At 35.3% G+C, this 15,390-nt stretch overlaps 1 protein-coding gene across 1 annotated transcript in view; it reads right to left on the reverse strand.

Moving 5' to 3' along the window:
• Positions 1–15,390, reverse strand: part of LOC111504471 (chymotrypsinogen A) — a 33,514-nt gene that overhangs the window by 15,734 nt on the left and 2,390 nt on the right. Inside the window, exon 3 of the mRNA XM_023159032.2 lies at positions 3,915–4,159. Coding sequence (XP_023014800.2) covers positions 3,915–4,159 — 245 coding nt within the window. The remainder of the gene's footprint in view (positions 1–3,914; positions 4,160–15,390) is intronic.

Here is a 15,390-nt window from a genome sequence, read left to right on the forward strand (position 1 = left end):
AACTCTGATGCAGGATTCCTCAGAACAATTTGAAGAAATAACAAGAGAGACCTTGAAAGTGTATCACGGACCAATCTTCATCATGATTGAAAGCAATACCCACAACAATTCACAAATGCAGACCGAAAACAGGACAACTACGAAGTCGCCAACGTCATCAACGTGAGCTTACGCCCGCTCACGGACATAAAGGAAGCCTTGTTGCGAAAATGTTTCCTTATTGATCAGATCGAAGCAGAAAAATTCAGATGGAAAACCTGAGAACAGCTGTATCGTAGATCCTACCTGCAGATGAAAGAAACGCTACATTCGTGATAAGATACCGATCTTTACGAACAGAAGATCAAAGATGTTCTTCAGAAGGGACATACGAAGATTGTATGGGACCCTGCTGCATCAATTGAAATAAAGTTGTACCAGACTTTGAAAAAATACCAAGTCAACTTTTTGGAAAAGAAGAGGTCATCGCTAACACTGCATCGCATCGCTCCGCACCATACAGTTATCCCTCTCACTTGTATGGACTACCAAAAATCCCCAAGAACGGTGTTCCGCTCAGACCGATTATTAGCTCCAGAGATCCAGCTACTCTAAATTGGTTCAGATTTTCACTTCCAATAATATAACCACTGCAAGGACTAACTTCATCTTTCGTGAAGAATTCAAGGCATTTTGTTTAATTACTAGGGTCAATCGAAGTCACAGAACAAGATCAATTGATCAGTTTCGACGTGAAAAGCCTTTATACCAACGTTCCTGTCACAGAAGCACTTCAAATCATGCCGATGAAGCTATCCGAAGACAGGGACCGGGAAGTTAGAACAAACTTACCTATAGAAGCTATTGTGGAATCACTAGAATGCTGTGTACGAAACTGCTATTTTCAGCTGAAGGACGAATCCTTGCCAAAGAGATCGCCACTTTCACCAATTATAGTTAACACATATATAGCCTGATTTGAAACTCTGGCCATCGAAAAAGTCTACAAGAAGCCTGGAGTCTGGTTGAGATCCGTTAATGTCACCTCCATGATATGAAATCATTTGAATGGAGAACTAGACAACTTTTTGAATCACGTCAACAGAGTTAGGCCTTCCATCACCTTTACAACAAATTGTCATTTTTAGACGTTTTGTTGAAGACGTCCGACACTAAGTGTCGGACCTCTTCAGATACTGTCTCACGGGATAGTATTCAAATCACGAATCCAATCACCATCTATCTACCATAATCAGAATAGGTATCATCAAGGCTTCAGTAGATTGCGCTTTCAACTCTGTTTTACAAAGGAAGGTGTTAAGAAGGAACTAGCCATCATCACGAAAAATCTTCAACGAAATAGTTACTCCAAAATGATGATAGAACAGAGTTCAGCTGAAAGACAGCGAGAGCCCTGCAAGGAAGAGAAGCCGTCATAACCACTGCTTGCACTTTCCTACATCAGAGGATTGTCGGAAAATATAAGAAGAATTGGGTCCAACTACATCAGAATCTGCTTCAGATCTGGAAACATCATCCGTTGTACCCTCTCAGAAACCAGGCCACCAAACGCGAACTGTGATTCCAAGAATATTGCATTTACCGCATTCTCTGGGAGTGCGACAAATCCTATACCGGTGAAACTAAGAGACCATTGAAAGGCCGCATTGCCAAGCACAAAAAACACAGAGCGAGGAGAAACCAGCAAATCAGAAATAGCAGAGCATGTTTGGACCCATCAACATAACATAAAATGGTTGCAAGCTGATATCATCCACAGGAGGGAACACTGATTTAGAAGGAAATTCAAAGAAGCTGCATAGATGTTGTCCAACGACGCATTCAGCAAAACTAGCGTAGAGATACCCATAATGAAATGGAAAACGGTCAACTCACGCCGATAGGTCACTTTCCGCTAAACCGGTGAAGCGGAGAGAGGGAAAAGAGGATAGGTGAAAACACTCGAATGACCTATAAATAATCCTCTCGTAGGAAAAGTCAATCGTATCGTCGTAAAGTGACTTGTCTGAAATATTTCAATTTTTGATTCAGATTCAATTTTAATTGTTCATATTTCTGCCTGATTTTTATTTTATTGTGATTTCTTTCCAGGGTTTTTTTACTTAATAAAATTGTTGTTTAGCTTCTGTTTTTTATTTTCATTTTTATTCGTTCTTTCAGAGATTTCAAACCATATTATATCATATTAGACAATGGAAGTCCGAACTAATCGAATTCACCATGAAACATTGTCAACCACCTTCAAACAAACCGAAATTATGTAAAAGACAAGCTGAATGAAATAAAAATTAGTAACTGGAATGTATTAAACTAGCAAGTGTTATCTTTAGAATCATAACAGTTACCTCAATATAAATAACGTAATGAATTCAGTGTAAAATATCAATTCAGATGGTTTGACAAGTAACAAATACTTATGGTAAGTTATATATCAGAAATGTTCGATTGCAGCACATTTCAAGTTTTTTTAGAACATTGATGAAAATGAGGCAAAATGACATGGGAATTGAAATTTACCAACAAACTGGAAATATTTCGGGGATTTGTGTTTCATTAGTAAAATAAGTGAAATGTATAAATATAACAAAGGAGTGAAATTGGTACGACAGGAATAAAAAAATGTGTCGGATGAATTTTTTTTTTTATTATTAATGTGAAAAACTGCGTACTAGTTACTGTAGACCAATCATCACATTTCTTGTTTATGAAAGCTACTTTTTGAAAATTTCAAACCAAATGAATGTAAAATAAGTCCATTTCATGACATAACTTTCATAAAGTTATTGAAATGAATCGACTTTGATTTTGTGGTAGGTCATTCACTTTGAAATCAGTTGATGATCTTCTTGAGTAGATGCGGTAGAACAGGCACAAAATAAGTTCTCATTTTAATCAATGGTCAAGTACTTATACAAGCTTATTGGATCACCAAAATATATCCAACATTTCGTCGATCGCATCAAGGTGTCACAAGCTATCATAGATACATATATTTTCACTTGATGGATGTGAAGGCATGATTGAAGTCATCCGAAATTTCAATCAGAAGGGTATCAAAGTGTTTATTCCGAATGCGACAGATACACCAACAAATCAATCAAGTCTGGTTTGGGACTTAGACATGATTAATATATTGTTACTATTGAACATCAGATAAAAAAATCGGCAAAACGATATCAACGAAAAGATATCACCTTTAGATATATTCTACCAAACAGAGCAGCAAAACCTATGACTTTTGGAGGTTTTGCTGCATTTGAGAAAGTCACTTCATCAGTTTCCGAAAATGATTTGAAAGCATTCGTATTTCAATCACAAAAAAGCTGAAATTCATTTCATTTGTTTGGATCAGATTGCCTTTCAAAGAAGTTGAGGAATAGCTGGTAGTATGCAGGTTGGAGTAATAGAAAGCGCTTTTTCCCCGGATTGTTTTTTTTTGGTGGCGGGTTTAGAGGATTTCTGACATTCTCACAAAATCTGGAAATATTCGAGGGGGAACTTGACGTCTCAACTTCGATTTGTGTACTTGAGATATTCTAAAATGTCGAAATAACAATATCACTTCATGAGGCGTCTCAAATGATGTACCATACTTGCTAGCAGGACTTACTAATCTTTATGATTTGTGATATTTCCATACTTTTTAAGAATATTTAGAAACAAGAAATGCAATCAGTTGCTCGTGATATTTTCTCGATATTTCTAAAACCGCATTTGACAGTTGATATATTTTTCATCAGAACATAGTGCCTTGGACAGGAAACTTTTACTCCATTGACCAGATTTATCATATAGGCGTTTTAGTGACGTAATACAACAAAGTTTAAATATGGGCGTTGAATTTACCTTCTGAAAGTTTTGAAATATAAAAATTGCATCTGTCTCAGAAATGGATACTTATTCAACTCACTTACAAATTTCTGATTTTATGAGCAGCAGTTAATACGAAATTTTGATCGATCAATACTCCACCTCCAGCATATCCGTTATTAACTCCCAAAGCGTTCTTATTTTGAATGAAAGTGTGCCATGGAAAAGCGCCTCTAGTTGCTTCTCCATTTTGTGTTCCTGGAGAAATGCCGACTGCAGATATTCCACATTTCACGTTGTTACAAGAAACGTACCCTGTTGGGCAAGTTGGAGGTGCTGATGTCGATGGCTGCAAGAAACGATTGAAATGTATTTGAAGAAAACAGTTGAAAATTTTGAATCAAAATTCGGAACATTTTCAATAGTTTCTAGAGTAGATTTGTTTAAAAATCTGTTTGAAAAAAATATGTTTTCCCGTTAACCAGCTGTCGCACCCCTACGAAAGACAACCCTAAGGATTCGAAACCTGTGCGAGCTAAGGACTAACGAGACCTTACCTTTTAATGTGTGATTCCTAACACGGGTTGGAGGATAGCAAGTGGAAATCGATTGTTGAGCCTGGGGCTTGAACCAGCGACCAACACAATGGTCGATTTGAGTGTGTGAACAAAGCACCCACGTCGAATCCACCAGCTATGGTCCGACCGGTGGTGTTTGATCTTTCTTCTTGAAGATGATCATTTGGTGATTGAAACACATGTCGAGGTGTTGAAATAACGGCTTGGTGTTCCAGTAATATTCATACCTCCCACTTCTCCATTTTTGCCGTCATACAGTCTTTCGCGACGCGAAAGCAATTGGCCTCTCTCTTTTATCTTCGTACACGTGACTAATCACGGCTGCTATGGCAAATTTACTAGCGTCAACTGTCAATTTTAATGTTATCAGGGTCAAAATGAGCAAGTTCCCTGTTCTGACACTTTTATAGCCAGTTCCATTCGGTTTTATTTTTTAATAATTCATATAGGGGTTGCATCACGTCTGATGCATTCGGAATTAATTTACAATAAAAATTAACCATTCCCATAAACGATTTCAACTCTGTGACATTTTTTGGAATGTTTGCCTTTTTAATGTGGAATTAGCCGCGGTGGTAGTGCGCCCGACTCACGATCGGAAGACCGTGGGTTCAATTCCCTCTTCGACCAGATATTTTTCGAGAGAATTTATCTGGTTGAAACTGGAATAATTCAGCAACCGTGTTAGGAATCACACGTTGAAATGTAAGACCTCGTTAGTCCTTAGCTCGCACAAGTTTCTCAACTTCTGAGAGTTGTCGTTCGAATGGGGGCGACAGCTGATTAACGGAAGAAACAGATTTTAAACAGTTTTTTTTAATGGCCTGTCTTTTCTTCAGAAGTTCTCAACCCGTTTTTATCAATAATGTGCCTTAGATACTTAACCCTGTTCTGAAAAAAAAAACATGTTGCTTTCTTCACCATCAAACCACATTCATGGATTCTAGATAGAACTTTTTCTAAATTTGTTAAATGTTCTGAGTCGTTTCTGCTCGTAATTAGAATATCATCCATACAGTACACCACACCCGACATGCTAACAAAAAATTGCTGTATGATTTGTTGAAATATACTGGGCGCGCTTGTTATTCCGTACAGTAAACGCGTAGGTATACGAGAATGAACCTTTGTGCGGTGACAAACTTTCTAGAATCTTCTGTTAACATAACCTGCTGGTATGCGTCAGATAGGTCTATTTTAGAAAATGTTTCGCCTCCATGTAACTCCGAAAAAATATATTCTATCCTCGGAAAGGGGTATTGATGAATTTCCAATTGTGAATTTAGTGTAATTTTGAAATCACCGCATATACCTAGTTTACCATTAGGTTTTAGAACAGGGACAATCGGTGTTCCCCATTCGGAAAATTCAACGGGCTCTAAGACTTTATTTTTTATTAATCTTTCCATTTCTTCTTCTATTTTTGGTTTCATGGCAAACGGAACGGGCCTTGCGCTATAAAATTTCGGTATTGCTCCGTCTTTTAAACTTATTTGAATTTTATGTTTGTTAAATGTACCCTGGCGACCATCAAAAACGTCTTTATGGCATTCAATCAAATCGGACAAGCTTCTTACCTCAGATACATTATCTTCACCGAGATCATCTGACATCTGGGTATAGTACATTTTGTTGGCATTATCTACAATTTTCCTAAAGCCTAAGTTCAACTTATGTAATTCATTTCTGCCAATTAAAGGCGAACCCCTATTTTTTATGAGATACATTTTTAAATTATATTGGTTTTGCTCATACGAAAAATTTAACTACAAATAACCTACTGGTTCAAATGAAACACTTATGTAGTCTCGTAAAGCTAGATCGTTTTAATGCAGAGTTTTATCAAAGAAATGTTTTTTATAAAGTTCCTCTGATATTGCAAAACCAGAATCAGCTTCAAAACTGATAGGAACCTTATCAACTATCAACTGTACATGAAATGGTTCAATATTACCTTTGTCATCTAAAGATATGCTATTTAAATTGTACAGGTTTTGTTTACCAAATCATATGTCAGAATGTTTTGTACATATCGTGCTTGTCCTTGTAGCTTTGTTGAAGAACAAACAGATACCAAATGACCTTTGATATTACACTTGTGGCAGATGGAATTTTTGAAGAAACATTCGCTGCTTTTATGACTTTTCCTCCCACAAACACAACACTTCACTCTTTGAACTGCATTTCCCCAATGGTTGATGAGCCTGATGATTTACCCCGACTGGCTGAATTATCATGTTGTTTATGTCGGAAATAATTTACTGGTTCAGACATGATTTCTACTGCAGAAATTGTTATCGTAGAATACTCTTGAACCACTCTCTCCTTAGCTAAGGCAATCTTCAATATTTTTTCCAAAGAATTTGAGTCAGTGGGGTCTTCTTCGAAGCATCTGTCGCGAATTTGGTTTTCTCCTAGTCCAATGGTGAAAACATCCCTAATGACTGTTTCCAACTCCGATCTAAACTCACAATTCGCTGCTAAAGCTGTTTCGTTTTCCATTTTTCTTGCAGTAAAAAATTTTAATCTTTCAGAAAATATTGACTTCACTGGTGCGAAGAAATTTGACAAAGTTATTTCTGATACTATATAAGTATTGGTGTCCGGTAAATCCGACTTCATAAATTTCGCAGTAGCACATAAGTTTCCTCGCTTAGTGAACATAAAAGAATTGCCTTCTTTTTATTTTCATCGTCAAATGAATTTGCGAAAAAAAATTGTTTCAAACGCTCACTGAAAACTGTAAAGTTGGACACTTTGTAATTGAATTTATCAATGTTGTATAATGAATTTTGGTCAGACATTTTTCTTTTTTGATTTCGGTTTCTCGAATCCTCGTCGCCAATTGTTGTATTCAAGATTTTAATCAAACAATTGCTTAATGTTGCTCATTATACATTCGGGCCCGAGAGCCTTTTTTTACCTGACGGAGTGCAGGAGTACACTACATATATGAAAATATTGAAAGCGCGAAAATGATGTAGTAATAATGATGAATGAAAAATCAGATTGAAGAGAAAAACATGCGTTGGGCATTCAGTGAAGTCTAGAAGGTGTCTCAAAATTCATCAAGGAAGAAAAACATGGCGGTAATGTGTACAAGGTGTGACAAAATACATCATTAAAGAAAAAAACATGGCAATTCAATGTTCCAACGTGCGATCCATCAAAATACATTAAGAAAAAATCATGGTGTGAATCTGTGTACAGGGCGTTTCAAAATACATCATTTAGGAAAAAACGTAGAATGTATCGAAAAAGAAAAAATTGAGATGCGGTCTGCCAATAATATGATGTATTGGGATTCCTAATGATGAGACGGTTTCAAATCCGTCAAAAACAGATCACCGGTTTTCACTCATGGTCGTACGATTTCGAAAATTTTGACATCAATGGATTCGTTTTGATATCAAGAAACATAGTTCATTATTTTCCAAAGCCAAGAGGGTCTCATAAACTATTTTCGTTCTATTAGCTACAACAGGCCGGTGTGGGTACTCATTTCAAATGATTTCATTTATAGACTTTGAACAATATAATATCGAGTGCCTAATGTGAAATAGCAAAAAAAGAATTGCAAATTGAAAGAGAATCATTAAAAAATCTTTGAATTGAAAGTTGTCGGGTCAAGGTTTGAATCAAAACGCAGAATTTATCAACAAAGAAAAACGCAGATTACTGCCATGAGAGCACCAAGTTGTATCTTCGTTAATGATAGTCACATCATCATGTGCATCACATCAAATGAAAGAAGAAGGAGTGTGGAATTCATAACGAGAACGTCATGTCAAAAAGTCACTATTTCACGCATAGTTTATCAATAGGTTACCGATCAATTTTCATTTGAAAATACAGACTTTATCATCCCAATGAGATTTCAGAATATATAGATCTATTACACATCTTGTTTTGTCAGTATTCATTCATTATCAGTTATGGGGAAAACCACAGACAACAAATTCATTGTTTTCGTTGAAAGTAGTCAGGTAATGATGTTTGTGGTAATATTATATATAACTATGATGTGTGAAGTAAGTATATGACAACGGTGCGTATGTTTCAGAGCATTTCTTGTCATGAAGTAGTGTTCTATAATATAGATCATCTTAGATTGATAAAATTTCTGCTGAAAATATATACAGAGGGGCTAATTTGTTTATGCGTTCGACCGTTTTTTCGTTTGTACCTTCTTTGGTTCGTGAAGAACGTATATAAGGCGTTAAAAATGCAACATTTCTTATTTAATTCACATTTTCATGAGTAGTGAAATACGGATAAAATATTACTATTCACAATATCATTTTGAAACAATAGTGATTTCTCGAGTCATTTTTCATTTTTATCGATAATGTGCGCCGATATAATTTAATAGTTTATCTCAAAACTCTAACCCAAATGTCAATGAATGAATTGAACAAAATGTAAAATTGTTTGACAATAATATAAAAATAATTCCATTTAGAAATATAGCAAAAAGAATCGGAATATAGGAACTGAATTATAAATAGGAATTAATTTCACGAAATATTATACAAAGTTACTACAGTTAGTTGAAACTCTTTGGTAATATATACGAACAAATAATTGAGGACAATGAAATAACGAAGAATTTGAAAATGAAAGCTTATCTTATACAGAAAAAGTGCCGAAAATAGACTATAACAAAAAATTATACAAGATTGGTGAAAAAAACAATTCAAATACATTGGAAGTTTTAGAAATGAAGGAAATGTGTTTGTTTGCCAATTTTAATTGTAAACAGCGTGCGCAAACGTACACACTTTGTACGTCACAAGGAAAATTAACAAAATTCAAATAAACAACTCATCATAGAATCATGGTAGTTTTTTCAAACAGTATAAATTTACGTTTCATTCAATCATTAAATATACTGCACGAATACAGATCTCTGAATCAATAGATACGGTTCATTGATTCGTTTTGTGGCACCTTTTTTTTCTCAATTTTTGTTTTGCTCTCTTTTTATTGAATAGACTACTCGAACACTAACCTCTAAATTAATAGAGAGGCAATTCATGAATTCGTCTAGCGGAATCTTTTTTCTAAACTAGTATGGCTCTTTTCATTGAATAGATTGCACAAACGGTCATCTTCGAGTCGATGATTCATTATTTCGTGTAATGACACGATGAGTTTGTCAATTTGAATTCTGTTGATTATAGGGATGGGTAAGAGCATGCTTGCTTTTAAAGAATGAAAAGATTCTCCCTTTCAGGTGCTTTACTTACCTCACTTGTGGAGTGAATGACTTTCATTAGACTGCAAAAAAGACAGAACAGTTTTTACTTCATTTCAATGTTCTAACACCAGAATATTGCTCTTCAAACTGATGGATACACTTCATTACATCGTCAAATGACTCCTTTTTTATTAGAATAGGTGATTGATGATTTATGCAACCAAATCGTTAAAAAGTTGTGTCAAACCAGCTAATTTTTCATTCAAATCAAGAAAACTGTTTATTTTGTGATGTAATGTAATGTTATTTTTTAGTTCTTGATTTTTTTGAACCGTGAAACTGTATGGTATGGAGGTATCGTCAGACTGAAGGAAGGAACCCGGATTATGTCTAGTGAAAACCTTATCAAAAGTAGAAAATTTGAGACCATGAGAAATAGATATTTTACTATTTCGTCATGCTGCAACTTTCCAGAGTATAGGTAGGTGGATCAAGAAAATATTGAAAATTAGTGGAATCAATACTAAAAAGTGTTTAGCACATAGTATGCGACATGCATCTACTTCTGCTGCCCTAAGAGCAGGAGTTGACGTTGAAATAATCAGAATGGCTGTAGGGTAGACTGTAGTTTTCAGTAAATCCTATAATAGAACTGTAAAAAATAATCAGGTAGAGTTTGTTCGTCCAGCTATTGAGATTGTACGCAATTAATGATTATTGAAGATGAAATTATTAAAATTATTGTTTTGTTATTAAATTGATTCCTTTGCTTAGATTGCATTTTATTCTCCAAACATCTACAGGGTGAGTAAAGATGTAGGACAACAGCGAAAAAAAAAATTAACAGAATGATCGACCTATCTGGTAAGAAAGATCGATCTTGATTATTTGAGCTATTGTCCGTGATGTCTGTTATCCTCATAACACTTTTTATATCCCAGTGAAATCTTGTTTTACTTTCAATCAAAGCAATGAATAGCTATCGGCAGTGAAGTAAGATTTCAGAGAGATTTTTGTCCGATTTCAAACTGAATAATAAGTCATGTAAATATTCAGCAACTTACCACCTCAATGTGAGATTTTCACTAAACAATTTTACAAATACGCAACACGTGTTTCACCATACAATGGCTTAAAAAAAAATCTAAAATATTGATCTACAATTCTGTTTATTTTTCACTTTTGTTGAGTTTTGTGACTTACATTTGAATATATTATGGAATCAGCCGAAACTTGATGAAAATCAATAACTAACGTATTCTAGAAACACCTTATTGTGAAATTTTCACTAAACAATTTTACAAAAGTACAACACGTGTTTCGCCATAGAATTGCTTCTTCGGTCGTGTCTTCACTAACAAATTCTACACATTCAATGTTATGTATACCTTATTCTACTATTTGAAATTTCTACATTTCAAGTACCTGTTTTTTACCTAAGTTTGTAATGAATTAAATTACCTGAGCTTACGTCCCATTTCCCACATTTGAAAAAATATTTAGTAACGGAGAGTTATTCAATTCTAATTGATCATTCAGTAGATTACCCGAATTACTGAATCTATCGATTTCTAAACATTCTAGATGATTCAGTTTCAAAGTCTTCTAAATGTAACACATATTATTCGTGATTGAACTCATGTCCTTCTGCTAAAAGATGGTTTGCAAATGTGAAATTGGTGTTTCTATTTGAAAAACTACTTCAATGCTCTTCAATTCTTTGGGTAAATAATCTCTCTGTTTGGCCAATATACAGTTTTGGATAAGAGCCAAAGTATTTTTAATGAATTCACTTAGATTATTATTCGTTCTGTAAGCTAAGTTTACGCATTCTTTCTTCAAAAAACTGGAAATTTTATTGATTCCTTCACCCAAATATGACAATGTCCTATAACTGGCGTAATCGCATCTTGAATTTGGGTAGACCAGGTCCATGACTTGCTTTTATAGTTTTTTGGAAAGAATGGAGTTATTATATCTACTTTATAATGATTGTTAACAGCGATTTAATTTTTTTTTGAAGGTGATTGACAATGTTTCATGATGAATTTCACTAGTTCGGACTTCCATTGTCGGATATATAAAATGATTTGAAATCCCTGAAACAACTAAAAAAATAGGAAATAAAAATGAATAGCTGAAAATAACAATTATATTGAGCAAAAAAACCTGAAATGAAATACCAGTGAAATAAAATATAAGTAAAAATAGAACAATTGAACAAAAAATAAAAATAACGAAATAAAAATGGAAAAAATTACAAGTTAAGAGATTCCAAGCCAAGTTAGTTCACGACGTTTCGATTGTTAGTATCTACAATTGTCTTCGAGTGATGACTGGACTGATTCCTCCGAGAGATGACTATTTATGGATTGTTTGTGTACTTTCACATATCCCCGCTTTCCATTTTTTCTGCTCCACTGGTTCAGTGGTATAGGACCGTTTGGCGGGAGTTGGCTGTGGTGATGGATATTGTTCTCTACGAACAGAAGATCAAAGAGGTTCTTTAGAAGGTATGATACACAAATATCGTACGAGACCCTACTGCATCAATTGAAAGGAAGTTGTACCAGATTTTGAAAAAGTCTATTTTTCGAACAAGGAAAGATCATCGCTAACACCGCGCCACAGTAAGCCCCCTCATTTGTATGGACTACCCAAAATCCACAAGAAAGACGTTCCGCTTAGACCGAAAGTGGAAAACATCTGAATACCGAAAACCCACTCGCACGGGACAGTATCTGAACCACGAATCAAACCACCATCAATCGACTAAAAGAGGAATCATCAAGACTCTATTAGACCGTGCTTGGTCAGTCGGTAGCCAAGCGGTTCGGCATGGGTGCTTTGTTCACTCACTCGAATTGACTGCCGTGTTGGTCGGTGGTTCAAGCCCTAGTCTGAACGATCGATCTCCACTTGCTACCTTCCAACCCGTGTTAGGAATCACACGTTAAAAGGTAAGACCTCGTTAATCCTTAGCTTGCACAAGTTTCGACTTCTGAGGGTTGTGGTTCGTAGGGGTGCGACAGCTGGTTAATGGAAAAACAGATTTTAAACAGATTTTTTTTGGGCTCTGTAATACGAGGGAAGGTCTCAAGAAGGAACTAGACATAATCTAAAATGATCTTCAACGGAATGACTACTCCAAAGATGGTAGAAAAAACTTTGGCTAAAAGACAGCAGGAACCTCGCAAGAAAGAGAAGACGTCACAACCAGTGCTTGCACTTCCCTACATCAGAGGATTATCGGAGAGGATAAGGAGAATTGGTTCCAAGTACAACATCAGAACCTGCTTCAGATCCGGTAACATTATCCGTAGCAGCCTCACGAAAACCAGGCCACCAAACGCGTACTGTGATTCCAAGAATTGCATTTACCGGATACCCTGTGAGTGCGGAAAATCCTATATTGGTGGCCATTGAATCTTCGCATTGCCGAGCACAAGAAACACACACAGCGAGTGGTCCCAAGCTGAGATCATACACAGAGAGGAACATTAGTTCAGGAGAAAATTTGAGGAAGCCGAATACATGTTGTCCAGCTGGACAACATGTATTCGGTTTTTTTTTAAAGTACGTTCATGTTTTAAGCTTTTGATGGAGGAAGGTAAGTTGTTCGAGCCGATTCTAGCTGGAGCTTTATAGGAAATATTGCATTTAGAGAGTGGTAATCGTAAATCATCCTTACGAAGTGTGTTGTATTCGTGGAAATCGTTATTTATGGGAAAAAAATCCCTATTTTTGAACAGAAAAACACAGACTTCAAATACGTAGAGGCCTGTACAGGTCAGAATTTCAAATTTTTTGAAGATTTCTCGACAAGAATATGGTCTTTTTTCACTCAAGCAATACACCTAATGATTTTTTTCTGTGATACAAGGACGTTATTCGACAGTAAGAGTTCCCCCTAGGCATATACCATACCTTAGTCGACTTTCCACTTGTGCGTTGTATAAGTTTATTAATTGTTGCTGTGTCAAAACAACTTTGAGATTTCTGAACATATAGTGGAGAGATGAATGTTTGGAAATCAGGGCCTTGCAATGTTCTTTCCATTCTAAATGTGAGTAAACGGATAGTCCTGAGAATTTACAGCTGTTATTTATAGTCAGAGATGTGTTATTCAAAATTTTATCTACATCTACCAATTCCCTCTGATGACTATAGTTGGTTCAGTTTTGCCTGCATTGAAATAAAGAGTGATTTGATTGAACCAAGAAGTTAGTTGGCTTAAAGACTACGTTGGCATAAAGACTACGTAGGAAAAATTTTAGATTTCCTCAATTCAGGAAGCTACGAAATTTCTGAGGAATGACCCTACAACTATGTACCAGAAAAAGGTTGAGGAAACCCTCAAAACAATAGAATTGGTTGTGAATGGAAAGGATAAATGCAAAACATTGATCATGAATCCTTAATAAATTACACAAAACCAATTTCCCAATTAGACCAGTGGTGTCGATTGTATCGGTACCTACCAAAAAATCTCAGAAATCCTGATAACATTGATTCAAACCTATACCAATTCAGAGTCGAAATTTAGTATAAATAGTTCTTATCAATTAGTGGATAATATTAAAAACGTAGTTCTTCCTGATAACGTAAAATTAATATCGTTCGATGTTCAAAATTCATTTCCCATTATTCCGCCAATTGAAACAATTGGACTAGTTGAGTATCTCTCAGACGAAAACCACGTGAATACACTGATAAAACAGAAAATTTCAGATTCTATCTATGCACTGAAGGAATAATTATGGGGAACCCTTTGAGTCACTTGCCGCCGAAAATTTCAATGGATCACATAGAGTATGAAATCATGATCAGTTAGCTAGCAATTGTTTGTACTGGTACAGATACATAGATGATGTCTTAGTCTGTTTTATTGGTACAGATAGTCAATTACGCAAGTTCATTGAATATGCCAATTCCATCCACCGTCAATAAAATGCACCACTGAGAGGAAGGTAATTAATTCAATGAATTACCCTGACTTGACCATTACGAAAAATAATACTAAACATGAATTTGCAATTTTTCACAAACCATCGTACACGGACATGTTCATACATAATTCCTCCACACACCCTTACCAGCATAAATTTGCTGCATTCAATAGTATGCTTCACAGACTATTAAATATTCTACTGTCTGAGAGTGATTTCCAGAGAGAGCTGAGTTTCATCAAACAAATCGCTGTTAGCAACGGTTATGAGGTAGATATTATAGACTCCATTCTTTCCAAAAAAACTAGAAAAGCAAGCCATGGACCTGGTCTACCCAAATTCAATATGTGATAACATCAGTTATAGGACATTGTCATATTTGGTTGAACCAACCAATAATATTGCTGTTTTTTAAGAAAGAATGCGTAAAAGTGGGTTACTGAACAAATAATAATCTAAGTGAATTCATTGAAAATAATAAAGACAAAAGTTCGGTGTCGGATAGATCAGGAGTATATAAGCTGACTTGTGACTCTTGTCCAAAACTGTATATTGACCAAAAAGGGAGATTATTTTCCCAAAGAATTAAAGAGAATAGAAGTAGTTTTTAAATAGAACAACCTATTCCATATTTGCAAACCACCTCTACAAGAAGTACATGAGTTCAATCATGAATACGATGTGTTACATTTAGAAGAGAAGAGTTTGAAACTCAATCTTCTAGAATGTTTATAAATCTACAGATTTAGGAATTCGAGTAATTTACTGAATGATCAATTAGAATTGTATAACTCTCCGTTACTGAATTTTTTTTGAAATGTGGAAAATGGGACATAAGCTCAGATAATTTAAT

This window comes from Leptinotarsa decemlineata, unplaced genomic scaffold (genome assembly GCF_025532065.1).
Source record: "Leptinotarsa decemlineata unplaced genomic scaffold, Ldec_3_MD MMD2_tig00004307_RagTag_RagTag, whole genome shotgun sequence".
Classification (NCBI taxonomy): Eukaryota; Metazoa; Arthropoda; class Insecta; order Coleoptera; family Chrysomelidae; genus Leptinotarsa; species Leptinotarsa decemlineata.